Genomic DNA, 27,456 nt, shown 5'->3' on the forward strand with positions numbered 1-27,456 from the left:
CTACTTAAATATTGATGGTCGACACCTGAAGAATATTACTCCCTCCATCCCATTTTAAGTGTTTTTGACTTTTTTACACGTATTTTAAGATGTTAAAACAATCACATCTAGACATAATTATTCTTTATAAAATTTATATCAAATAAAAGTTTAGAATCTAAACTTTTATTTGATATAAGAATTGAATTTTTTTATTGAGTATAGATATTGTTTTTTCACACCTCAATATACGTGTCAGAAAGTCAAACATCAGTTAAAATGGGACAGAGGGAGTATTCAGATTTGATTGAGAATTGACATCAGATTCGATATTGAAATTCATAACGTCTGTATAATCAACTTCAAGTCCGACGAGGTTAATTGTTCGTGAATAGCTAGAAGCCATAAATGAAGAGTCGAAAATCGAACCGAATACTATCGATAAAAACTGGACCCGGAGTCTAGAAAATCCTAGAAACAGTACTGGTTGGTAGCTTTGCGACTTTATTAATTTCCACAACAATCGACCCAGCTTCCTTTCAAACAAGGTTGCCTATAGTGACAAGTCACTCATGACCCAAGTCAGTCAAACCTAACTAAGTTACTGTAATATTTTAATTTATTTAGGTGCAAAAAAATCTATAGATCGTGTCAAATTTAGTCATACTTGTGGTGCAAATAAATAATTATTTATTAATAATAAGGTCGTTACAACATTTCTAAATTTCTAGTTAAAATAACGTGAGTATGGTGCTTGATTTAGTAATAAAAATTGTTAAGATTGCATTCTCAGTTCAACATGTGTATATATCATGTTCAACAAATCACGTGATTTTATATTAAAAAAGAATGGATTAATAAATGATTGTTTCTGTGGTTTTTTTTTTCAACGCGACTGTTTATTATTGAATTAATTCATTATAGGGAAAAAAAGTGTTGAAAGACCAGGTGCATTTTCGTAAATAAAAAGTGGAATTTATCTTCTCAATATTCCTTCTCATTTGTCGAAACAATAAAGATCAGAAAATTCTACTTTTTTGAATATATATTCCCTGTTTTCTTTAGTTATTTGCTTAGTTTGATTTCCCTGCCACAAGGTGATGCACTACTTTCCTAAAGAAAAAAAAAAGTGTAATGCGCTACTTGGGCTCAGGCTCAGCTAATAAACTACTACCTATATCCACATGATTATGGGCCTCTGGGGTCACTACAGCCCGAGCTGCTTAATGGGCCTCTCTTGTGTACTGTAATAAGAGATTATAAGTGAGATTTTTACATAAAAGTAAAAGACCACCATTATATACAATATTTTATTATTATATTACTAACTATTATACACGTTAAGTTGAAAATATCAGAAAATTTATTCAAATACATAAACCAAAAGTTTTCAGCTATAAATAACTTCACATTTCATGTTTATAAAAAATAAGCAGGGACTTTTGCATTTCCAAGGGTATATTTGTTTTTCTCTACTCCATTGTTCTACTGCAACCTGCAATATATGGTTGCATTTGCCTGTACAATAACACATTTTTCTCCAATTTCGCACAAATTATATGAAACTAGACCAACATTTCTTGAGCAAAACCATGAGTTCTCTAGTTTCTAGCTATAACATGCAGACTTGCAAGGCTGAGCATATGCAAATGAGAGCAACTTTTTTTTAAGGTGTGGCCTGCATTCTGTCACCTTGATCACAATCTACAATGGCCTTACCGCCTCGTTTCTGAACATTCTTGTATGAGTATCTCTGTGCCACAGCCACATACGCGACGAAGTTCAAGACAGTGAGCACTGCCAACAGCCAGTAAAAATAGTCCAATCTGCTGCTGTTCACATCCTTGCCAAACCAGCTCTTCCCACGTCTCTCAGTCACTTGATCAACAATTGTGATCAGGAAGCTACTAAGGAAATTCGAAACTCCAAGCACACTGAGGTACAGGCCAATGCCTAAACTTCTCATCGAGTCCGGGACCTGATCATAAAAGTACTCTTGCAATCCCACCAGAGTGAATCCATCTCCCAGACCAATGATCACAAACTGTGGAGCTAGCCAGAACACACTCATTGACTGTGAACCATTGATTGGATCGTTGTAATGGCGGTTTAGTCTCTTTTTTTCAACTAAGGCTGCTACTACCATTGTGGCGAATGTGAAGGTCATTCCAACGCCTATTCTTTGGAGGATACTGAGGCCTCTTTCGTTACCTGTTGCCCGTCTTAATAGTGGAACTAGAAGTTTGTCATAAATTATGACTGAAATGATCACTCCAAGGGCGTTTAGGCTGTAGACTGAGGCTGGTGGGATGATGAAACTGTGGGTGATGTTACGGTCCATTGTGGCACTTTGTTTGATAAAGAATGTTGAGATTTGTGCTTGACAGATGCCGAAGGTTAGAGAAGTTAGCCATATTGGAATGGTTTTTAAAATGAGTTTGGTTTCCTCAACTTTGGTCACTGTTGTGAGTCTCCAGGGGTTATTCTGTTTGTCAACTAAACTCTGTCCGCCTTCAATGATTGCAGCCTTGTCAAGAAAGCTGAAAAATAAAGACAATAGAAAAAAAGAATTCACAAATCACAATGTAATAGAGGTGCTTAAGGAATGCAGAGATATCTGATATTCATCTAATATAAGTACCTAAAAATACAACAAAGAATCAATTGTCTCAATGTCTCATGATCAAACCAACTTTGCTCACCTAAGACCCGTTGTGTGGCAGAGAAGCCTTCCTTGATTGTTCGCTGATTTAGGGGCCTCGTACAATTGATCTGGGCTAGAAGGAAGTGGCAGTTTCCTCTTGGTTATAGCTGCCACAAAGACTTGCAGCATTGGCGTCAAGGGGCTTCCTGATGGTATCCTAAAACGATAAAATGGCCTTCCCAAACAGAAGATCACTATAGTAGAAGCCATAACACATGTGAGGATAATATCTGCAGTCCCCCAACCTGCATGGTCTTGGACATAAACAATAACAGTTACAGCAGTTAAAAGTCCAGAACAGAGGCCACAGGACCACCAGTTGAAAAAGGACATCTTTTGTATTCTCTCTTCGGGGTGATCATCATCAAATTGGTCTGCCCCAAAGCTCTCGAGAGCTGGCTTGTGTCCTCCAGTGCCTATAGAGATCAAATAGATTGCAAGAAAGAAGAGCACTTCATGTAACTTCCTTGGTTTGTGGCAAAGGCCGGAAGCACAAGGCCTCCAGCTCGGAATTACTCTTGACATTGTCAAAAGAAGTAAACCCTGTTTTAGCAGTAAACCAGAACGTGTTACCTTCTAAAACAATCTGAAACCACTAAAAAAGGTAACTTGAGTCTTACATTAGTAGTGCCCCTTACTTTTACAGGATAAAAGCAACTAGATACTGACGCTAAGCGGCTCTAGTACAAATAGACCATAATTTGGAATCATATGTAGTTACCAGCAGATAAACAATAGACGATATCAGAACTGTGGAGAATCGTCCCAAGTAGGCATCCGCAACAAAACCTCCGACCAGTGGCATTACAGTAGTTACGCCAGACCAATAATTGACACTCTTTGCTGCAGTTTTAAGGTCCTGATGGATCACCTTGGTTAGGTATATGATCAGACTCGTCGCTATCCCATAATAACTCAATCTCTCACTGAACTCAATTGCTGTAGAAAAAGGCGAAAAAAAGATGCACAACTGCAGTTAAGACTCTGCACTGAAGGTGGAAATTTGATCATATATGAAATAATTTATGATTCTTTTTATAATTTTAAACTTTTAATCACGACCTTAGCAATTCCTAGCAAATCCACGCAGAAATGAAAAATCACCAAATCTGTATATGTAACAAGAAGCAGAAATGTTAAACTAGTTCTTACTTATGATAAACAGAGAAGCTTTCCATACACCAGTGGAGGCTCGAAGAGGAACCTTTCCTTTATGATCCACCGAATAGTCATGCACAAATTTATCTTCATTATCATCAAGAGTCTCTTCTTTCTTTAGTTTCTCCATCTTAAGTTGTCAAGTAGGTCTGAGATGATATGTTAGAGTTTGCTTGTGGACTGATGGAGAATGCAGTCTCAGTGTTGTGGTTCTTAATGCAAAGAATATATAGGTGGTCTTACATTTTTATAGACATTACAATATTGGACCATACAGGGTTGAATACTAGCATGCTTTTAAAAATCAATCATGTCAAATAATTACCTTTCTAATAGTCAATTTAATGGAGTCATTTTGGAGTACTTAAAGAGTACTAAGAGACTGAATTACACCCTATGAAAAGTATGCAAAAAATCTCATTCCTTCAACTAGAAGAACAGACAGTACTCTTATCATGGCTTGTGTGAGTGTGACACAGGCATGGCGTCTTAATAATCATAATGGATCATTGTCCATTTTAGTCATGGTTAAATTTGTTTTTATCATCACATCTAGCCATGGTTGTCGAAATCACGAATCGGAACTAATCAGTTGACATACCATTTCAGGAGGGAGAATTTTTTCCCGTAAATTCAGATTTTTTAGTCAAATCGGAGTGTAATCAATAAATTGGTAAAATATTTTTTAAGGATTAACCGGAGAAATCTCTTGGGATTTTCCCATAAATCAGGATCTTTAGAACAATGCATCTAGCAATGTTTGATTAGAATAACATTAAATTTAATATAATCTGCCCTGATAATTATCGCGTACTGGGATCAAATATTTTTCATCTGTTATACTAAGCAAGAGGACCTAGTGATATAAATTATTTTTTATTATTGTTTTCAGATGAAGAAATTCGTATCGATTCTTGACTAGTATTAGGTTTTTTCTCATCAAATAATCTGTGTATCCCGTTGGTAAAAAGTTGATCTGCGCATACGATGAATCATTTGAACATGCTTAAAGTCAATCAGAGGTTTCTAATGGGTTGGTGGCTATGGTCTGATGAAAGCTATAGGCCCTGGTGATCCACTTAAATAATGGAAACGTTGCTTTAAACTTTGAGTTAATTAAGATGCTATGAAATATGGTTATGATCAGGGTTAACTTCAGTAGCTGATTGTGCAAGCCACTACCAATAGTTCATCGCGAAAAGTTGGTTATTGCCTGGAAAATGAGCTTCTTGTATGCTCTATCGAGGTTTCGATATGTGATGTAGAGAAAGCTTTGAACTGATCTGACATATATTCAGCAAGAACGTCCAGAGATGGCTTTTAATAAGAATCTAATCAATAAGTATAAAAATCTCGATGTTCATGGTGGCTCTTATTTCATCCATTCTGGTAAAAGGTTTTTCAGGAATAGAAAAGGAAACATATTTAGCACATGTCAGATGAAATGGAAAGTGTACTGTCCATGAAATGGTCCGGCTTTCTCTTGACAGATGCTTTTCACCGGAAAGGACTATGGATAAGAAATCAACATTATCGCGCCTTTTTTCTTAAAGATGGATAAATAATCAGTTACATTAGTTATGATATCATATTAAATGACCAATTCTCCTAAAATCTCAAAATGTTAGGAGGAGAGTTTATCAGGATGATATTGTATTCTAACACTACTTCCTTCGTTTTCCTCTTTTAATTTTGCTCTTAATTTTCCGTTCCATTCCATTCCATTCTACCCAATCGAACAAAATATCCCACGGTTCTGCTTCAACCCTCACTCACAAAGCCTCTCGACAGAAGATTCTCCTCTGTCAAAACGCAGTGTTGCCATTTTGTGCGCAATAAGTGGTTTCTGGTTTCTGAGTGGGATTTATCTTTATCTAGTTGGAGACCAAGACCAGAGTCTGATTTAGTACTAGTATGTGGTCAGACATTCCTCCAAAGAAGACTCCTAGATTCCATAGCCCTCAGAAATATTTGCACATGAGTTGTTGCCTAGTGAAAGTCAAGCGCACCAATGTTTATTTGTGGTGGCTAAAAACTTCTGATTTGATAGCTTGAAAGCCATTTGCGCAACTAAAGCATCGCTTATTAGCTAGAAAATAGAAATAACTAATTATGGTCTTTTACGTTTCCATGATCTGCAGACTGCACTAAGTTGTTATTGCTACTGAATAGCACCACCTCTGATATATCTAGTACCAAGGCTTTGGCCAGTAAATTTTTCCCCAGCATCTTCTTATCAGAGAAAATTCCATTGTTACTAGACTAATAAGAATTGTAATTATAGACCGACTCATCAATTAAGACAAACTTGAACTAAGAAATACTCCTTTTTAGTAGCCTTCTTATCAAACTACTGAGAAAGGCTATAGCCAACAATAAAGGGGCAGGAAGAAAACACAGAAAGAATAATTCTTAGAATTTTTTATTTATTTATTTAGTTTCAGATAGCCAAGGGAAGAAATTTAAAATTCTTAAGCTGAAATATCTCCAGGATCGGAGAACATTCTTGAGCTTATCATCATTAATATGCTTAACTTTATAGGATATCTGAGACAGACTGTTCAGAATTTGACGGTGAAGAGATTCTAACCTTTCTTCTGTTACAAGGATTATCAACTGACTACTCAAATGCACAGCAATATACTGATCCTAATAGCTCGTGATTTCTGAACTTTGCAGATTGAGTTCTGCATGGATATATCTGAAATCCATCAAGTTACCTATCACTTATAAGCAATAAACACTTCCTTTAAGTTAAGTCAAAGAGACACATCGCCTAGCATCCCTGCACAGATGGATGTTGTTGACATCTTTCTATAATTAATCAAAACTAGCTTGCTTTTCCTTGATTCCCAGTCCCTCAATTCAACAAATGCAACACCTTAAATAGCTTCCTTCGCATCTGGAAAGAGTAATACAATTTCTATTTGTCTCTGCAACTAACTTAGGTTGCATGTTTCGTTTATTCTTGAACTGTTGTATGCACATTTCTTAATATAAATTAATTTATGCAGAACCAGAAACTATGGTTCAAAGATGCTTTGTCTTATGTCCACAATAAACTTTTTGATTCACAAAATTTTTTAAATGTATTATTCCAGAGCATACAGTTTAGAACACCTTGGGTTTTAAAAATTAGAACAATAGGCAACTCAGCATTGGTCGAGATCACGAGTTCGAGTCCTTACCATCCCCCCCATCATTCTCAGAATTTATATGGACAAGCAAGCAAACTATATACTGAAGTGATTCATACTGTATGTTAACACAAAAAGAGAACAAGAAAGTTGCAAATCCATAGCCTATTTATAAACACTTCATATACACTTCTGAGTCCAAAGATAATCTCAGTCGACTTACATTAACATAAATACTTCTGCTTTCCCCTTTATTCTTTTTATGACCTGCAATTTATTGAAGTACTTTCCTTGCACAGTACTGTAATATATCTTCTTCCATTAATACGCGATTGATATCAAACCAGATCAGCATTTCTTGACAAATAAAGTCAACAGAATTCAAGGTATTTCCTCATTGCTGTCACCTTCATAACAATCCGCTATAGCCACAGCGCCCCTTGCCTGAACACTTTTGTATGAGTAACGCTGAGCCACAATCAGATAAGCGCCAAAGTTTAAGGCTGTGATGGCTGCCAACAGCCAGTAAAAGTAATCCAAGCGACTGTGGTTCAAATCCTTACCAAACCAGCTCTTTCCACCTTTTTTCGTTGCTTGGTCCACAATTGTGATCAGGAAACTGCTAAGGAAATTTGCAACCCCGAGAACACTGAGGTACAAACCAATACCCAAACTTCTCATTGAATCTGGAACTTGATCATAGAAGTATTCTTGCAATCCTACTAGACTAAATCCGTCTCCCATTCCAATTATAAGAAACTGAGGAGCTAACCAGAACACGCTCATTGACAGTGATCCCTTTATTGGATCCTTGTGAAAATGGTCTAGTCTCTTTTTTTCAACCAAGGCTGCAACTACCATTGTCACAAATGTGAATATCATCCCAATGCCAATTCTTTGGAGGATACTAATGCCTCTTTCGTTTCCTGACACTCGTCTTAATAATGGGACAAGGAGTTTGTCATAGATTATAACTGAAATGATCATTCCAATGGCGGATAGGCTGTAGACTGAGGCTGGTGGGATAACGAAACTAGGAGTGATGTTGCGGTCCATTGTAGTGCTTTGTTTGATAAAGAATGTTGATGTCTGTGCTACACATATACCGAATGGTAAAGAAGTTAGCCAGATTGGAATTGTCTTAAGAATGAGTTTCGTTTCCTCAACTGTAGTCACTGTTGTGAGTTTCCATGGGGTTTCTTGTTTGTTTGCTGTGCTCTGCTTGTCCTCAATAATTGCAGCCTTGTCAAGAAATCTGAAGATAGTAGAACATTTTCACTCTCCATGTTAAATATAGATGTCGTGTTCCTCAGGGAATCCTGAGGAGTCTATTCCTTATATAATGCAAGTACCAGATAGTAAAACTAAGAATTAGGAAGTTTTAGGTTTGTATAGTATGATTATCTTATGCAACTTAGCAAATTAACTTGGCTTACCTAAGACCCTCCGTGTGGCATAGAAGCCTTCCTTGAGTGTTTGCTGACTTAGGAACCTCATGCAACTGATCTGGGCTAGAAGGAAGTGGCAGCTTTCTCTTAGTAAAAGCTGCAACAAAGACTTGCAGCATTGGTGTTAAGGGGCTTCCTGATGCTATCCTAAAGCGATAAAATGGCCTTCCCATACAGAAGATCACAATAGTAGAAGCCATAATACATGTGAGGATAATATCTGCTGCGCCCCAACTCACATTGTCTTGGACATAAACAATTACAGTCACGGCAACTATAAGTCCAGAACAAAGGCCACAGTTCCACCAGTTAAAAAAAGACAACTTTTTTCTTCTTTCTTCGGGATGATCATCATCAAATTGGTCTGCCCCAAAGCTTTCAAGAGACGGCTTGTGCCCTCCAGTACCAATAGATATCAAATAGATGGCAATAAAGAAGACAACCTCATGGACCTTCCTTGGCTTGTGGCATAAGCCAGAAGCGCAAGGCTTCCAGCTCGGGATCACTCTTGACATTGTCAGAAGAAGTAAACCCTATTTAAAATGAAGAAGGTAAACAATTAAGGAAGTGGAATGGCGTGGTTCTATTATAAATAGTTCAATTTTCTTTTGAGTATCGAATGAGATTGATTACCAGAAGGTAAATTACAGATGATACAAGCACTGTGGAGAATCGACCTAAGTAGGCATCAGCTATGAATCCCCCCACCAGTGGCATTATAGTAGTTACACCAGCCCAATGGTTGACACTCTGTGCTGCAGTTTTAAGGTCCTGATGAATCACCTTGGTTAGGTATATGATCAGACTTGTTGCTATCCCGAAGTAACTCAACCTCTCACTGAACTCGATTGCTGTAGAAAAAGGGAAAAAATATACATAGTTCACAGTTACCATGTTAAGAGTTGTAAGAGGATAGGTATCACTTTTAAGCAGCACTACAATGGTGCAGGAAAAAGAAGAGAGGATATATTTTTCCGCAAGGTACATCAGAAATTTCAGTTTAATATAGATTCTTCTAATGATTGTACATCAGAAATATCACTTCTAATATAGATTCTTTGTTCAAGCTCCAAACTTCATACCACAAGACAGAAAGATTGATCACACTGTAAAGCATGATTTTTTAAAAGGTGCAGTTGGTAAATTTTCCGTTTTTATGGGGCATCTGATACATGCATCAATGTGACCACAATATTGTCACATTATGTAGTGACACCTAATATGTTGGATTTTTTTGCAAACTCACGAAGAATATCCTATGTTTTCAGTTAGAGGTTGAGACATATGATAATGATGTTTGACACCCTTAAATTCTTTGAAGTCGTATACTTATGTTCAAAGTAGTCAAGTTTCTGCACATTATAAAGCCGAATAGTACCAGCAGAGCATGTAGTTAAGAACATGAATTATCATAGCACGAAGCAGACATGGCTTTCATATCTAGTGTCGTAGTACTTACTGATAATAAACAGAGAGGCTTTCCATACACCAGTAGAAGCTCGGAGAGGAACCTTGCCTTTATGATCCACAGAATAGTCTTGTACAAGTCTATCTTCTTTAGGATTGAAGGATTCTTCTTTCTTTAGTTCCTTCATCTTCTGTTATCACTACAAAAGAGAGAAAATAAGTAGGCTAATATTGAAAAGGTTGCTGTTTTAGGTGGTGTACTTCTAAATGCATATGAAGTACTTGTATATATAGGCATCTTAGAATTGGCTAAACAGGATCTCTCAAGTAACCATCACTCCCTGAGTCCCTGTAGTTTATGCTGTTGGGACGCTCGACATGTATCATGGTCACGTGTTGATATGCCCCCTTACTCGAGACTCGAAAGCAGATATGGTTTAATATGTATATTGTGCAGTGTGTTGATTGGAACAATTTTACACACCCGACACACTCTTAATATGTTTTGAAGCTTAACTTTGAACTGATACAACTATTGTTAGATCAAAGTAGAGATGCAACTTTAGGCCTTAAAGGTATGTAGATGTAATTTTTTTACCAAGATATAATTTTAAATTGTATCTTCTGCAAATAAACCAGAACTGATTTCCTAGCAGAGTTTGTATTCAAAGTAAAGTGAATGGCATTTATGATTTATCTTCATATGGGTCCGGGCTTGTGACTCAATAAAAAACCGTTGGAAGATGGTTACAAACAATCGCTAGTCAGGGACTAGCTGACACCTCTATAAGATTTATCATCCCACGAGTTGCTTTAGAATGACTGAGACATAGATAAAGCAAGATATACTAATACTTGATAGTTGCTTTATACAAGAAATAGAAACATATCAATAGCAACTCAATACATGGAACTAGTGGGAGTGTATACTCAAAAAAGCAAGTAGCTTAAGCCTTTGATTAATTGGTCAATCTGTAGAATTGTACTGCTCCAGCCATAATCTATTTCTTAATTTCTACTTCTACTTGTAGAACTTGAAATAATTATGTCGACAAAATGCTTAAGTATGGTGGAAACATACTGCTCTAATTTAACATACAGAAAATCATGCTTTTAAAGAGGACCATCTAGATGCAATACGCATTATGGACTGAAATGCTACAGGCTTGAAAATATTTTAAATGTGTGCAAATTATTCTCTTCAGGTACAAACGTCAGTTAATTCATGCGGTGATTGACTCAAAGCGGATAATATCACACTATTACGAAGCTAAGTAGGACATCCCAGGATGGGCTAAGGAAGAGGGAGATGGACTTCCAAGCGGAATCCAGGATGGCCTTTGTAGTTTGTAGTATCGGTTTTGGGGAGCCAGATTACATGGTATGGAGACAGAATTCTACGGGTGTTAGTACTATGTGTGAAGGGGAAGATTGTTGGTTTATCTCGCCTCAATTACGAAAGGAGCGAAATGTAGATTAATAAATAACCCAGTTTTTTTTTTTTTGAAAAGGAATTAATAACCCAGGTTGATTTACTAAAAGAGTATGTCAACTTTTGTTAAATTAAGAACATGGTTCAATGAACGGGGCAAGTACTATTGTTAAAAGAAATAGAAAAGACATTATGTTAACTATCAAGAAGATGCCAAAGGACTTGTGAGATAATGCATAGACTCAGATGATTACAACTTGTTTTGCATATCACACGTTTGCTGAGTTCCCATCAAGACAAATTGCACAGCCACAGCTTAATACTGAGTGTAACAAAAAAGGATGCTATTTTAAAACATTACTAATATGCTGTATTTTTATGAGATTTGAACTCTCGACATTTAAGAAGTGAGAGTGTCTCGACAATCAGGAAATGAGAATGATACGTTTAAAACACCGAGAAAGTCTCTCGTGAACCTGACCTCTTATACCATGATAAATGATTAATTCTCTCAAAATCTCGACATAGGATCATACTCTAACACAAAAGACCAGAAGTATGCAAAATGTACAGTACATTACCATATTATAATCACGTTCATATGTAACATAATGGATTTGGAGAACTCGGAAAAAGTTAAAGAAGAACTGTTTGAATATCATTGATTCCTTTAGTGGTCATAGTGTCATACTGTAATTAGTTGCATTTCACAGAGAAGCAAATAAAAAACAAGTTTCTTACTGTGATTAGCAATTGGCACTAATGACCTACTAAAAATATTGGACGACATCATTACTCTAAACTTGATTAACTACTAGAGCCTATTAGAACATGGTTGACAATTGATGTCAATGTTCAAACTTCAATGACAGTACAGTTGAAGACAACTAGTGCTATGTTCAAAGCCAATACTCTCTCTATCTCGATGGACTTATCCCTTTGACTTTTGACTAGTCAAATTGATTATATTTTAATTGAAATATATATATATATATAATTAAAAAATATATAAAAATAATTTCATCGAAAAGTAATCTAGTCTATTTTAATATGTAACTTTCCATTTTCTAAAACAACAAATAAATATTTTTTAATAGTTGGTCAAAAATTAGTCAATTTGACTCTTCGAAAAACAAAACAACGTGTAAATTGAGACGGAGTGAGTATAATTTTATGTATAATTAAACCGAACCAAACGAATGCAATTTGCAGATTAGTCTATAATATAAATCATCATGGTCAATGTGTTTATTATTTGTATGCTCTTCATCTTTGACTGCTGCTCTAGATTGTAAAGGATTTATCGATAAGATATAAAGCAGAGAAAGCTTTAACTGAGGTGATAGAATTAGCAGAACCAGACCCAGAAATGCGACAAGATCCATGCAAGTGAATTATCAGAAACCTTTAATTCATCTTTATACAATAATTTTAGTTATCTTTTACATTTGAATTTCCTTGGTTCTTTATCCTTTATGAATTTCTCATGTATAGAAAAGGCAACATATTTGGCACATGTCAATTGAAATAATAAGTGTATGTTCTTGATTTACAGTAGAGATGATCGGGTTGTTGGGAGATCTTCTGTCTTACTATTGACATATATTTATTTGTACAACAAGTAGCAGGTTCGATTCCATCTTCCTCATGTATCGATAATAGGCGGATCTAATAACAAGTACAAGAGACACATGTCCCTCCTAAATATTTTTTTTACACGTTTTCAACATTTTAAATTTTACGAAATTATAAAAGTGTCCTCACAAATTTCGAAAAGATACATGTGTTTTTCAAAAATGTGTTCAGTGCCCCAAGAATATAATCCTAGATCCGCACCTGGCTCCATTTGATCTGTTCCCGGTAGTATTCTTAAAAAAAAACCTTCCCTCTCCGGGCCATTTCGGGTTAAGAAGATGCGAAAGCGTTTTTCTCGAATAGATGAATTTTAATTTCTATAGTATCTCTGTCTCTCCAAATAATGGTTTCTGAGTAGGATTTATCTTATCATGGCTGGAGAGCAAAGCTGTTTTGTGTGGCTAGCTGCTTTTCAAGCAACATTTCAAAAGTTGAAAATCAAAGTAGGGAATATCTGGATACTGGAATCAGGCTGCTCCCACGTTTCCTTGGCTGCAGATGATTTCTATCATCTCCACACTCCACTCCACCTATTTCTCAAGTTTCACCTAACTTATATTCTCCATGCAAAAGCAAGGTGCACTACACTAATTCAGATATCTCCATTTCCACTTCAAACTCCCAAGTCCTAACCACAACATCAAAACACAAACACATCTCTCTAGTCCTAACCACAACATCAAAACACAAACACATCTCTCTAGTCCTAACCACAACATCAAAACACATCTCTCTGGTCCGGAACGACCTAGATTTATACCTAAACTTTATATAATTGCACATTACATTCCTTTACATGTTCCGGGGTAACATATTGGACCTTGGTTCATGATTACATTTCCATAATCGGCACATCTTCCCTAAATTACTACGCTGACTGCCCACGGCCACTCTGTTAAATCCAAGTGGCCAGGGGCAGAAGATTTTATTGAATAAGAAGTCATAAGCTAACATGTTTCCATAATAATGATTTGCATTACCTATTTCAAAGCTTAAAGGCAGAAAAGAATGATTACAGAAACACATGAGCGAAGAAACTATACCTTCTCCAATTATGAACAGCACCGATTTTGTAAAGTGGCCTGCAAGTCAACTAATTACGTTTGTCAACCAATAACATATGGCTAAAAAATAACTTATTAGTGGCGTATTAGAAAATATTATGTTGAATGTTTCCGCCAACAAGAAAAGAACTTCTAGCCTCTTGTAAAAGAAGCCACTGATTCAAACCACTATGAAATATATTCTGCAGGTGAAAAATGTTCCTGAATTCAAATTGCAGGGAGCAAATGAAGCAGATGGACCAATTCATTCACTGAAAAAATATTAAAGAATGAAGCCCACTTAGATCAACTCGAGAGGGTGGCTAAATATTAGAACCCTCACTTTAAACTAGTGCTAAAGAGTCAAACAGTTGAATTTAAGATCAAAGAAGATAGAAGGTTCTACAGAAGCACATTTGGTTATGTAATAAGTAAGTGGCTTCCACTTTCCAGAGATTTCAAAATAGCAAGTACTTTTCCTTCATATCAAATTAGAAACCAAGACTGACCAATCATATCTTCAATATCTCTTAATTAAAGAAAAATCCATTATCGCTAAAACAGAATGATTACAATCTAGAGCTAGACAAGAATGATTACGAAAAACCAACAGAAAGCACAGTTGTGCCATTTTAAGACAAGAGACCAAATTAACCAGGACCAGATCCAACCATTTGCCAACAACAGAGGAAATAAAGAAGAAAATCATTCCTAGCCTCTTATGATAGGAGTCACTGACATTCTTACGAATCATTTTATGCGTAAAGAAAAAAAAACTCTGCACATTTGCAGCACATGGATCAATTCTTTTAAAATACTAAAGGAATGCAGCTACTGAGATCCACTGGATAGGTCAGTAATGGTTGTAAGAACCCACTTTTAAAAGGTGCTAAAGAGTGATAGTGCTTTGACCACTGAGAAGAGCAGAATTAAACTCAAGAGTGACAATAGAATTTAAATCATTAAAATCAATTGAAGTTCAGACCAGTTATGTATGCAATGATAACCACCCGAGCAGCGCAGAGCTTGGTTCGCTAAAAAATACAATGTTCGGGGATCAGGAATGTGCTTGAGTTTAGCTAGTTTAAAATATATTGTGTTTGAGCGGAGTTGGTATTTCATGATCATTTCTTGACCCACGAGTTCGGTTTCACAGAACCTCATTTTCAAATACACTTATATTGTGTTTGGTTGGGGAGAATGGAATTGAATGAATAATAATAAATGAAAAAGATAGAGGTAGGAGAGGGAAGTTTTTTAAAAAAATTGAGTGAGTGCAAAATTGTTATTAGAAGATTTGTGAAGAAACTTAACAATTAACATAGGAGAGGATGGAGCATTCCTTCACAAATTGTAGGTGTGATCTTTATTATAGGGTGTAAGTAATAGAATGGAGATTTTAATGAAATTTATAAATAATTGCCCACAACAATGTTCAAATTTCATTGTGTTCCTTCCAAATTCATTCACCCCAACTAAACACAACATGCATGTTTATATCAAAGAGTTAGCAGGTTCGTTAGTACAAACTTATATCCAAACTACTCAGAAGCCTTAACAAATATACATGGTTCGAGCTTCAGCAGAACTCATTTGACTTTCTAATGAGCACGTGCGAGTTTTCATCAAATAAACAATCAAACGGCCTATGATTGGCTTGAATCATGTCCAGCCCCGGCTAATTAAAAGAGATTCGAGGATGAACCTCAGTTTCTTACTAAAATGTGAACACGATAATAGGAATCTTAAAATATATAAATTTTGCACGTTTGAACCTAGTCTGTTAGTAGGATGATTGGATGAATCAATTTGGCAGCAACAGTTTCGTGGAGTCCTATGTAAGATTTCTGTCGATAGAGCATGTAAAAATATTTAAGTACTGGCTTAGGGAATTTATAATAGCATTAACCAAGATTATATCTGATTTTCTGCATATTTAAGCTTAATGAAAGCTAAGATGGTTGTATGAATAAGTGAATCCTAGATGCTTCAAGCTATCAATTCATCTGATATCAAGTAATTCATATAATATTAGACATCTTGATACTGAATCTTTAACTCTCTCTGTGATAGCTAATTTAGTTTCAGAATAAAAACGACCAGTGCTATGATTTAGAAGTAATTCCATTGTAATAGCCCCTTTGACATCTAGTGTGGAAGTGTGGCCTGCAATAGGGATGACCGTTTTAACATTAGACAAGGGAATTGGTTTTGGGGCTTCAATTCATTATACATTTTCCAGATGCTAATGAGCTTCCAGGACTACTCCGGCTTGTCCTTGTACATAATACTATGTAAACTCACCTTTCGTTTTCTATAATATGAAATTAGTTTCCCTAAAGCTTGTGTTCTGTAGCAACTAACCCCCAAACAAAACAACATAAAATGCTCAAAATTCAAATGGTGACCTGCTCGCTTGAGCAAGCTAAACCATTTTATTTCTGTACATGTATGGTATGGTAAGATATGGTACACGCGTTTTGCAGGACACCGGATGCCCATAAGCTAAAAGATTTTGAGAAATAAATAAAATTATTTAGCCTCACAAAGCCTGACAAAATGACAATGGCTAGAGCTCAATCAAAAGTACTCGGAGGTGAATGTAAGTACCTCAATAATATAATCGAGATGCATCGGCAATATATCAATATCTTTCACGTTTTCAATCTTTTCTGTGCTCTAAAGATGGATATAAATTATAGAGAAATTATCATGACCAACGTATTATGTAGCAATCCAGCAACAATTTTAACTTAAAACAGTATGATGTAATTTTCTTTAGATTACATGTATTACAAATGTTTCAGAGTCAACATATGATTAATTTAGAATCAGGTGGGTGAATAACTTAAAGCAACAAGATGTAAATACGTAATATTAATATCTCATTATCTGATCATCATCCAAACAATAATCAAGTGTAATTAGTATACCACGTATCGGTTCAGTCCTGTTATGTCATCAAGCTAACAACTTGAACTTATAAACGCAATAAACATGGATAAGCTGTCGTGTGATGACAAGTAAATGCTCTTCTACATCAAATATTTGATAGAAATAAATCAAAATAATGTTACTTACATATCAATCTCTCCTAGCTCAACCAGCACTATATACCAATCCTCTGGCGAGAAATCCAAATGAAATCCTTAATTCAAACTCATTCATTTTGTTCTTTAAACCAGTAACTACCATCTCGTTGCAAATCCATATCATAAACCTCCGAATTAGCAACTTTCACTTCCCGTTTATGCATTCCCTTACCAAATGACCCATCTTTCTTCACTACCCGTGTTCTCCCACTATCACCCCTATCATACCCATTTTTTCTTGAATGCATCCCATTACTCATATCCCTCAACTTCATACCATTATCGTCCGAAATCTTATATGATCCATCTTTCACATCCCTCAAATCCGAATCCCCCACCCTTTTCCCATTTCTCTTCTTCCTCACTTTCCCCTTCCTACCCTCATTCAACAAATTCCGCTTTTCAACATACTCATCAAAAGATCCAATCTTTACCCCCTTCTCATCCCCTAAACCCTTCCCCAAGTCCCCAAATTCCTCAATTTCCTCATTAACCCTCCCATAAGGCCTAATACTATGAACCACCCCTTTCGGGAAAAATCGTGCAGAGGGGAACCCATCAACAGTCTTAAACAACTCAGGCCCATCTTTCTCAGACCACAAATCAAAGCCACCAGGCTTCTGAAACCTATCAGCCAAAACCTGGACTTGCTCATCAGCACTAGCTGAAAACAACTTCGGGGCCTTCTCCACAACTTCCCAGGGTCTCTCGAGTTCCGAAACAGCAGCTTTCAGCTCAGCCCTCTTCCTCATTTCATAAATTTGCCTCTCCCTAGCCAATCTTGCCTTAAGCAGCTGTTTGGCTTTCTTGGCTTGCATTCTTTTCCACTGCCACTTGTTGACCCCACCTGGGAATGTCCTGGGCCCACCCCCCATTCTGATTTTTGTGGAGGTTCTTGTGGTGGGAGTGAGAGAGAGGTGGGAGAATTTGGGGATGAGGGTAAGGAGTGTTTGGCCTGAGAGGAAATTGGATGATGGTGCTGAGAGATTTTGAGGGGTTTGTAGGGGAAGTGACATATGAAAGATTGACATTTTGGGGTTTGCCAAACAGGGTCTTAGGTTTGAAGAAGATGTGCAGAGAAGGAGGAGAAGAGATGGAAGATGATAAACGATGAATGATTTGTATTGTAGGGCTGTTCTTGATTTTCTTTGAACTTTTTAGTAGAAGGAAAAACCATAAATTAATAAATTATTATTATTATTATTATTGTTATTATTATTATCATTATTCTTATTATTTGGTTAAATAAATGACCTAAAACCCTGTTTCTTACTGCCCTGTTTCTTACCATTATCAGTGGATTATTTTATGATGCCCAAAATTTTCTATACTAAAGTTATGTTCAAAGATTCTCGATTTACTAATTTTTTTTGATTACTTACCAAAAAATATTTTACTAATTTTTCGATTACACTTCAATGTGATTCTTTTCAGGGTTGGTTTCCTGTTTTTTTGGGGCAGGAAAGCAGGATTTTGAGGACCCTCCAAAATTTTCTCCCCGAGTTTCAAACCTTCAAGTTGTTGTCGATGAGTCTTGTATCCATTTACTTCATTATTTCATAGAACTGCACATTTTCTCCTCAAACTTTGTTTAGTTATGTTTCAAATAATGTGATTAATTTATCCCCAAGATCATTTCCAAAATACAGGTTGTTTCCTGCTGGAAGGATAAACATGTGCATGGTCTGAGGTTGCCGAGCTGCTGCTTGCACGCGCAGCTCTGCGAATCAACGCCTTGTCTCTCACTGTATAATCTAGTTACATCTGCAATTTGGCACAGGATCTCCAACAAATTATTTCTGTTTTTATGTTGAGAAATTAAAAATAAGTATTTCATAATGTTACAGACAAGTAAATGTCAACAAATTAATTTTAAATAGGTTAGGAGGAGACTTTTCTGGCCTTCAGCTCCAGTCCTGCAATATGAATTACATAATGAAAGTCCTATACGGTCATTGGAGACAAGCTACTAATCTATGGAGCCGTTTGGCTAAACTTATAAAAAGTTACTTAGTGTTACTAGAATAGAAGATAGAATAGAAGTAGAAGTTGTAAAAAGAATACTTTCTCAACTTCTAACTTCCCTCTTTAGAGCTTTTAAGAAGTACTTTTGCTTCTTTACACAAGCGGGTCAACAAGAAAAATATAAGCCGACTTTTTATTAAAAGAAGCCCTAGCTTTTCATCGCCAAACATGCACTATGTCACATGTCCCAGATTCTACATTCAACAAAATGCCATAAATGTAGCAAATCTGATTTTGAAAAGAAGTTAAAATACTAGAGATTTTGCTGAAGCAACAGCTGCATAACACATGCTCCATATCAGATGCTGCAGAAGTTGCCTAAACATGTGGTTTAATATTAACTTCAAATGGCTGCAAGCCTAAATAGCAACCTCTGCCATCTTCTTAAATTCTAGATTTACACGACAAGAAGTCAAATTAATACTTAATTTCCTACTACAATATATAAATCAGTACTCTGTAGCATCTGTACATATAAACATGAAAAGATCATGTTCCCTGATTCAGATGATAGTGGTATCGAACATAATCAGAAGACCACACATGTTTCATTATTGATTTCCCTAATCTCAGGACAATCCGCTGATAGCTACCTGTAGTCTGCTAACAACTTGCATTTTTAATTCTGTTTTTGCTAATTTTTGGCCTATATTCTTATAAAAAATAAAGAGAAGTTTCCACGCTGGAACACAATGTCGTCTTAGATATGTTGTCGCTTCTCGCCATTCACCTATATATACTTCCTAAAAAGGCTCTGCTTACATAATCAGTTCTGGATCATATATTATAGAGCAACAGATCACATTTTTATACATTTTCGCCATGGCGCAGCTATCTGTCATCTTCTTTATTTTTCTACCTTCTCTTATGATTTTTACCGTTTCCAGTGAGTCAATTGCAGCACTGAATACAAGTTCATCAAGCAATAACAAGACCAGAAAACTTGGGAAACACAACCTTCAAATAGTAAAGTTCTATGCTGATGCACCACATCTAGGTCCATCCAAACCACCTCAAGGTATAGACAAACATTCAAATTCTAACAAAGAAACCAGCCAAAGTCCTCAAAGCGCGCTTGGGGACAAGATTCACGGGGACAAGGGACATCATGTTAAAGGATCAGGCAATGACTCTCCTGCAGGTGGTGAAGTGATTCTTGGAGGCCTTGCCACCACTTTCTTAATTGCCATTTTTTGTTACATTAGAGCGACTAGAAGAAATAATGCAAGGCTTCAAGAGGCTAGTCCTTTAGAATAATTATGGCAAATTGGCCATCATTAGTAACAGAGAGAGTGGCATACTGTAAAGAAGCATGACAAGTAAATAGTAACATTGATTAATAAAGCCTTCAAAAATTTTATACAGCAAGACATTGGCATGGCTAATGGGAAATATCTGATTCTTCGCTTCACTAATTAATTCTGATTCAGTTTCAAAGAACACATTTGGCCTATTATTAGCTGAACTATGGTTCTTTGTTAAACTTGTCCTAATCACCGAATTTCAGCTTTCTCTAGCCACTGTCTGTGTCTGAAATTTGCATGCATTGACTCTGAGTCATTTTGTTAGAACAATCAGAAACAGAGTTCACCATGCTCCATATTTGGCAGGCAGGTGTTCCAACTATTGTTCTGTTTTCTGAACCGTCTGGGCATTTGGTCTAGTGGTATGATTCTCGCTTAGGGTGCGAGAGGTCCCGAGTTCAATTCTCGGAATGCCCCCTTTTTCGTGGCCAACATACGACATTTTTTTGAGTTTATTCATAAAGACGGAAAGCAAAATGTAACATTTTTTGAGGTTATTACAAACATTAAAATGTAAAACTTGCATAATATAAAATACGAGTTTATTCTAAACATTAAAATGTAAAACTTGCATAAATAAAATACATGATAAAAACGGGAAGCAGAATGTAAGTAAACCTTTTAACAATGTAAAACTTGCATAATATAAATTACATGATAAAAACGGAAGCAAAATGTACCTAAACCTTTAACACGACATTTTTTCTCGCTTCCTCGATAGATTCTTACCTAACGAATCTCTGGCATGGTGCTTTAGCTCCCCCTAACCATCATGCAACTATAGCAAATGTTATGCTCACCATCATTCAGGAAGGTGCAAATTGGACACTGCCAGTCACCATCGGTCCGTGAGACATGCCTTACTTCCAATGGAGCATCATCAACTTCAGAGAGCCCATTTTCTAATCCCTTAAGAAAGTTAGCAAAATATCTTCCAGTTACCCTGGTCAGATTTGCAAGCTCCTTCCGAAACACCTCATTAAACTTCTCCAAATCAGCATCATCTCTAAAGTATTCCTGGACCTTATTCTCCGCGTAATCATGAAGCCTTTCCAAAGCCACCTCAGCCTGACCTTGTAAATACTCAAACAGTTCTGTCTTGGTCTGTTCTTCCGGTGCCATATAATATCCATAAACATACGTCCACTTCAACACTCTCCTACATTCAACAATCTGTTCCCAGGCTTCCGTAACAAAATTCAGCTGTCCTGCTGGCAGACAGAGCTTTTCCCCAAGTTGCTGAAGTTTCGTGGTCTTTACCTCAAGTAAATCTGCTTCTGCTTTCTCTCTAGACTTGCGATTTGCATTCCATCTTTCAAAATAATGAGCATATCTCCTAATGTATTCCCTAGCGGACGCTCTAAGCCTATCCACTTCACTCTCGCCTCTCCTTACCGTCTCCTTATAACCATTACACGCCCTGGAATCATGAGACCTATACGATCCGAGGCAAATCCAGCAAAAATGATATCCGCAGGGAGGCTTACAAGTCATGTGCATACAGCCAATGCCTTTCTCAATTGGCACCTTGCATTTAGGACAAGGCTTCGTATTAGCAAGTACCCATGTCACATTCTCAGACTCCGAATTATTCTTCAAAATCCAATTTTTCACCGTCTCACATTCAACCGGACTATGAGAATCCTCAGCACAATGCCAACAAAAACTCCGCAAACATTCACAAATGACACCAGAGCTCTCACTCCCGAGTTCATACTCAATAGCACATCCACAATCCGGGGCAGGACACCATTTCCTCTCGCTATTCAACTCAACATACGATCTCAAATAAAATTCAAAATATTTTTTCCTATCTTTACGAGTCACCAACAAATTAACCATATCTTTCCCAATTACAGCACGACAAGACATCTCCGGACATCTCAAATCCAAGCATCTAGGACCCTCATCAATAGCCACACTAACATAAATCCTCAAACATGCAGCACAAAAACTATGATCACAATACGCAACAGCAACAACACTTTCACAAAGTGCATTATAACGATAAGGCTCAAAACATATACCACATACCAATAACTCTCCGTGTTTTCGTGATCCTGCATCAGGCTTCATGAGCAAACCAACAGATTCCCTCACTGCATCTTCATCACTAAACCATGCTTCTTGCCCATTCTCGACATTCCACTTATAATTCAGTAGCAATACAGCAGCAGCAGTTCTTGGTACAGAGAGAGCAGAAGAGAGTAGTGCAACATCATGTTCTTGATTTTGCTGTATATTATCTTTCGTCAAAACCTTGTAATTCTTTGAGTCCACAGTCTCTGTTGATTCATCGATTGGTTCATAGCCTTCGTCATCAGAATATGGATCTTCCAAATAATCCATCTGTATTGGAACAAAAGAAAACACGGTAACAAGAGCAGGATTAACAGAGTATATGTAAACAATGCGTAAAGATTTATGGTATCTAAGATTTTCTTTGTACAAGAGAGACTTGGTTTAAACAGATTTCTACACGGATTATAGTTCTTTTAAGAATAATATACTAATCAAAATCATGCATGGTACAGTTTAAAAATTATCACATATATACATCTTTTATAAGATAAACTTTATCCTGTATTTCGATATGTTATCGAATTCCTTTTTGAGCAAATGTTATCGAATTCCTATTCCTAATTGTTATAGGATTTCAAACTAATTAAATTTTGATTTATAAATTATATATTGATCATAAATTTTTTTAAGCAAATGATACTGATAAATTAATTCTCACAAAGATACAAACACGCCTAGTCCTGGGCAACGGTGTAGGGACAAAATTAAGAGGGGCACAAAAATTTTAATTTACGTAACTGAAATATAATTTTTTTTTCTTAAGACAGAAAATATTAAAATTAATTGATGAAAAATTAGAAGGGTTAAAAAATTCCGCTCATCGTGATAATAGCAAAGAGAAGTTTTTCAATATCAAAACTGATAGAAAACTATTTGAGGTCTTTAATGTCACAAAATCAGTTAAATGATGTTGTAATTTTATCAATCAGAAGGGACGTCCGAAAATATTAAATCAGTTATTATTATGAATTTTGCAACTTAAAACTCGAATTTTATAAATATATTTAATTTTTTAAGTAATCCTAATTTATTTTTTGATTTAGAACCCCGATTACAAACAAGCAAGATAAACACTACAAACCGCCACCACTTTTATATTAAATGAGTAGCGGTACCTGACATATGATTGTCACGGACATGTTAAGGAACATATAGTTTCTGACCGTTGGATGAAAAGTATTATAACATATTTATTAATCCGTCTAACGCTTTTTAACCGCTAGATGGGGAAAATCCGCGCTAGACGAGATTTTTCCCACATGTTAAAATCTTGTTTAATCCTAACCGCTGGATATTCATCCAACGGCCCAGAACCTGTATGCCTCTCATATGTCAGTGACCGGGACTCATATTAAATTATGTCGCAGTGTTTGACATGCAATGGTTGAAGTTTCAATATGCAATACAAAACAACAGGCTAAATGTTGTCCAAATCATGGACAACCAGAACATAATGAACAGCTATCAGAAATTAAGTAAAAAAACCAGAGTATAGTGACGACCGCATATAATTAAAAGAAACTTATGCATAGCTTTCTTCATTTAGCAATATCTATCAGAAACATTGCAGTTGCCACTACTCATTCTTCAAAACTCGACTGAGTTATAAGGAATTTACAGACTTATGTTTTGTCTATATATTCGAATAGTTTTATCAATTTTTAAATATAATATTATTATATATTTATTATATATTATATGTATAATATTTTTTATTTATCATTTTAATAACCAGTTTAGTTCGGTAGTATAATCAAAACCCAACCATTTAAATCGGAGAGGTTTTTAATTTTTCAGTTTCGATTTCCGATCGGTTTTATTCAGATTGGTTTTCTCCGATTCTTTTCAGTTTCGGCTCGATTTCGGTTTCAAATCGGTTTTTTCTCATCCCTCCATGTGATGCCAAGAAATCGTCATGACAATGTCACATTGGTGTTACAAACTTACAATGTGTAATGCAGCCAACTATTTGAAATTTGATGCACTTATTTGCAGGTTCAAATGCAATACAAGAAACTAATGCTCAAATAAACTTCGTTGACATATTCTTCAATCTCTTTTCACTTTTTTTCAACAAAAGCTGAAGAAGAAGACTTCTTCCTTTTACAAGACCAACTAATCTTTGGCAAATTCTAAGTAATCAAAGCAGGATTAGTGGACTTATATTGTAGAGACTCATTTTTCTTTTATGTAGATTGCAATTGCAAATCCATATTCACATTTTACATTAACAATTTCAAGTATGGACTCAAATTTAATTTACATTAATAATTTCAAATGTCATGCCAACCCATTTATTAAGAACTAGCAAACCCTTAGGGGCCGTTTGGCTGAGCTTAAAATAAGTGCTTATTGCTTAAAATAAATAAGTGGAGTAGAAGTTAGAAGCCAGACAAGACTTATAAGTGATTAAAGTGTTTGGCAAATAAGCAGAAGTCCTGAAACAAAAGCTAGCATTCCTAGCTTTTTATAAGTGCTTCTTGACTTATTACACAAACAGTACGAAATAAGTGCTTCTAACTTATAAGCCCAGAAGTCGGCTTAAAAGCCGTAGCCAAACACCACCTTAAACATTAGGCCAATTTGCACTCTCCTCTTCTAGATTTGTCACAATGTTTGCTATATAAGCTCATTAACAAGTACTCACTTCATCACACAATTCACAAACCATCTTTGTATTTCTTACCAAGTGTAATTATTCTACATTGTCTTAACCATCATGGCTTTCAAGTATGTTCAACTAGTTATGTTATTACTTGTTGCAGCTACATTGCTGGTGGCTAGTGAGGCTAACAGGAACTTCGCTCAAGGGCCTCAAAATTCAGATTCTGGCTTCAATCTTACTTCCGGCTGGCCATGGAATTCACCAGACTCTCCACAAAATTACACCAGTCCTCCGGGCTTCAATTTTACGGCTAACTGGCCATGGAAGGCTCCAAATGTGAAGCAGAGCTCGAGAAGGATTGTCGTTGGAGATGACCAGAAATGGCAGTTTGGGTTCAACTACACAAACTGGGCCATCAAGAATGGCCCCTTTTATCTCGGTGACACTCTAGGTATGTTCACAATTCACAAACATGTATTTGTTACTGAACTGCATGCTGCTAACGTTTGTAGTTCTATTTGTTACCTCAGTGAGCTCATTTCAGAATATTTCTTGGTAGAAACTAATTAATGGTTAGGGACAGATCTGGTAAGAGGCACGGGGGACACGTGTTCCCCTAAAAGTTTGTTTCAAATTTTCTCAATATTCTAAATTTTACAAAATTATAGAAGTGCTCAAACAAAATTTAAAAATATATAGATGTTTCTCAAAATTTGCTTGGTGCCCCCAAGATTTGAATCCTAGATCCGTCCCAGGTTACCCTTCGTTGTATTCCTGGCGGAGTATTAATAACATAAAATTCTAAGGAATTGAAGTAGTAATAAAAGTTGTGGATGATGCACTTACCGTAAAGGGAAGGCTAGTACAAAATTTAGTAGTGCAGAAGTCTGCATTTTTGAAGCAGAGTAAATTATTGATGCAATAACTTATGTAAATGTGCTTTGTTCTTGCAGTCTTCAAGTATGATCCACCAAGCAACACTACACATCCTCACAGTGTGTATCTTCTCCGAAACTATGGTAGTTTCGCGAATTGCGACCTGCGAAGGGCAAAGAGGTTGGCCTCAGTGACACAAGGTGCAGGAACTGGATTTGAGTTGGTGCTGAAGAACCGGAAGCCTTACTATCTGGCTTGTGGTGAAAGCAATGGCTTCCACTGCAAAGTTGGCCTCATGAAATTCTCTGTCATTCCCCTCATCCGTTGGACTTGATCATAAACAGACCTATCCATATATCTAAGATCAAGAAGCAAGAAAGATTTATAGTATGATTTTTAGACTGAATTGTTATAGTTTGTTGTCGGAACAATAAAAGAAAGATGTTTTTTCTTGGAGAGTTTGAGTTCCCTTTATGTATTTGCATGTACTTTTTAGTCGACCACAGAGTCCTGAAGCATCATTTGTAGTCTTTGGTGCAAGATAAATCTATTTGTTATTTTCGAGTTTCGAGTTTCGATTTTCACTTCCAAACTACAAGTACTCTAGCTTTCAGCTGGATTAATTTTCTAAGAAGAACATAGATAATTTTTTTGATCTTCGGATCCATAAATTAAAGAGATACTAGTGATGGTTAATTTTTGGCCAATATCCTTGCCAAAAAAAAAAAACTTTTGGCCAATATAAATTTTAGATTTTAAGTGGATGACGTTTCATGATGTTTCACCTTTCTCTGTAGAGATTTTGCCGGACAAAAAATGTGACCACTCCTTCCACTTCTCTGTTCCACATTTCCTAATTTCTTTTATCTCGAAAAATGTGTCCATTCTAAATCAATATGAAAATTATAATTAAAATTATTAATTTTTTTTGAAGAAAAATATAAATTATAGTACTATATAAAACGATGATTTTGATGGGACGATAAAAAAATTGGGACAGTACTGTACCCATGTTACATAGCTGCCTAATCGTATTTTGATCATCTAATTTTGGCCAAAAATATACCCTCGTCACTAAAATCTTCATGAGAATCTTGTAAAAATGTTCACATTATCAAACGTATTTTCCAAAATATAATTAAAATTGAAAATAATTATTTTTCAGGTTATGACAGTTGCAATTGAGGTTTATCTCAAATTAAATAGAGACAATTCAATCAAATTTCTTATATGAAATGCAATATTATTGAATCTTACCGAACTATAATCTCACTTGTAACGAGTTACGATAACAAGAGCCTCTTACAGTTAAGATATTATTGAATCGGACTAACTGCAATAACGCTCGCAAGATATTATGATAACAGTAGATAGATTTTGATGGCTCGTCGCCACCAATTTATTGCATCTCCTTGTGTGTAAAATAATGATGTCGGAGTGAGTCAGGTCGAATCCATGACCTGAGACGATATAGGATAAACTCTTAACTATATCCAACCGTACTCTAAGAGAAAAACTTTTAGTCAATG

General features: G+C 36.0%; 5 protein-coding genes and 1 non-coding gene across 9 annotated transcripts; 2 read left to right on the forward strand and 4 right to left on the reverse strand.

The window, feature by feature from the left end:
- Positions 1–1,324: 1,324 nt before the first annotated feature.
- Positions 1,325–4,071, reverse strand: LOC108211268 (protein NRT1/ PTR FAMILY 5.6). The gene is made up of 4 exons (XM_017382824.2): positions 3,836–4,071; positions 3,405–3,622; positions 2,682–3,226; positions 1,325–2,519 (listed from the first exon to the last, which is right to left on the reverse strand). Exons 1-4 carry the CDS (start codon positions 3,969–3,971, stop codon positions 1,646–1,648), a joined length of 1,773 nt encoding a protein of 590 aa, XP_017238313.1. The 5' UTR covers positions 3,972–4,071; the 3' UTR covers positions 1,325–1,645.
- Positions 4,072–7,066: 2,995 nt separating this feature from the next.
- LOC108215141 (protein NRT1/ PTR FAMILY 5.6) lies at positions 7,067–10,100 on the reverse strand. The gene is made up of 4 exons (XM_017387503.2): positions 9,886–10,100; positions 9,060–9,277; positions 8,415–8,959; positions 7,067–8,233 (listed from the first exon to the last, which is right to left on the reverse strand). The coding sequence occupies exons 1-4, from the start codon at positions 10,019–10,021 to the stop codon at positions 7,360–7,362; spliced, it is 1,773 nt and encodes a 590-aa protein (XP_017242992.1). The 5' UTR covers positions 10,022–10,100; the 3' UTR covers positions 7,067–7,359.
- A 3,733-nt stretch (positions 10,101–13,833) lies between these two features.
- Positions 13,834–18,177, reverse strand: LOC108215142 (uncharacterized). Of its 4 annotated transcripts, none has more exons than XR_010290167.1 (2): positions 17,025–18,177; positions 13,834–13,982 (listed from the first exon to the last, which is right to left on the reverse strand). XR_010290167.1 is itself a non-coding variant. In XM_017387504.2 (1 exon), the coding sequence occupies exon 1, from the start codon at positions 18,064–18,066 to the stop codon at positions 17,104–17,106; it is 963 nt and encodes a 320-aa protein (XP_017242993.1). In that variant the 5' UTR covers positions 18,067–18,177; the 3' UTR covers positions 16,846–17,103. The 4 variants fall into 4 exon arrangements, 1 of the variants encoding a protein (XP_017242993.1); XR_010290166.1 differs by lacking the exon at positions 13,834–13,982 and adding an exon at positions 14,068–14,215; XR_010290165.1 differs by lacking the exon at positions 13,834–13,982 and adding an exon at positions 15,971–16,109.
- A 2,532-nt stretch (positions 18,178–20,709) lies between these two features.
- Positions 20,710–20,781, forward strand: TRNAP-AGG (transfer RNA proline (anticodon AGG)). Its single transcript has one exon. It is a non-coding gene; the product is annotated as a tRNA-Pro (tRNA).
- A 336-nt stretch (positions 20,782–21,117) lies between these two features.
- Positions 21,118–22,713, reverse strand: LOC108212795 (probable E3 ubiquitin-protein ligase ARI8). The gene has a single exon (XM_017384508.1). It carries the CDS (start codon positions 22,711–22,713, stop codon positions 21,118–21,120), a length of 1,596 nt encoding a protein of 531 aa, XP_017239997.1.
- Positions 22,714–25,094: 2,381 nt separating this feature from the next.
- Positions 25,095–26,491, forward strand: LOC108213607 (uncharacterized). Its single transcript, XM_017385414.2, has 2 exons — positions 25,095–25,502; positions 26,005–26,491. Exons 1-2 carry the CDS (start codon positions 25,166–25,168, stop codon positions 26,259–26,261), a joined length of 594 nt encoding a protein of 197 aa, XP_017240903.1. The 5' UTR covers positions 25,095–25,165; the 3' UTR covers positions 26,262–26,491.
- The last annotated feature ends 965 nt before the right edge of the window (positions 26,492–27,456 follow it).

Source organism: Daucus carota, chromosome 3, assembly GCF_001625215.2.
Source record: "Daucus carota subsp. sativus chromosome 3, DH1 v3.0, whole genome shotgun sequence".
Lineage (NCBI taxonomy): Eukaryota > Viridiplantae > Streptophyta > Magnoliopsida > Apiales > Apiaceae > Daucus > Daucus carota.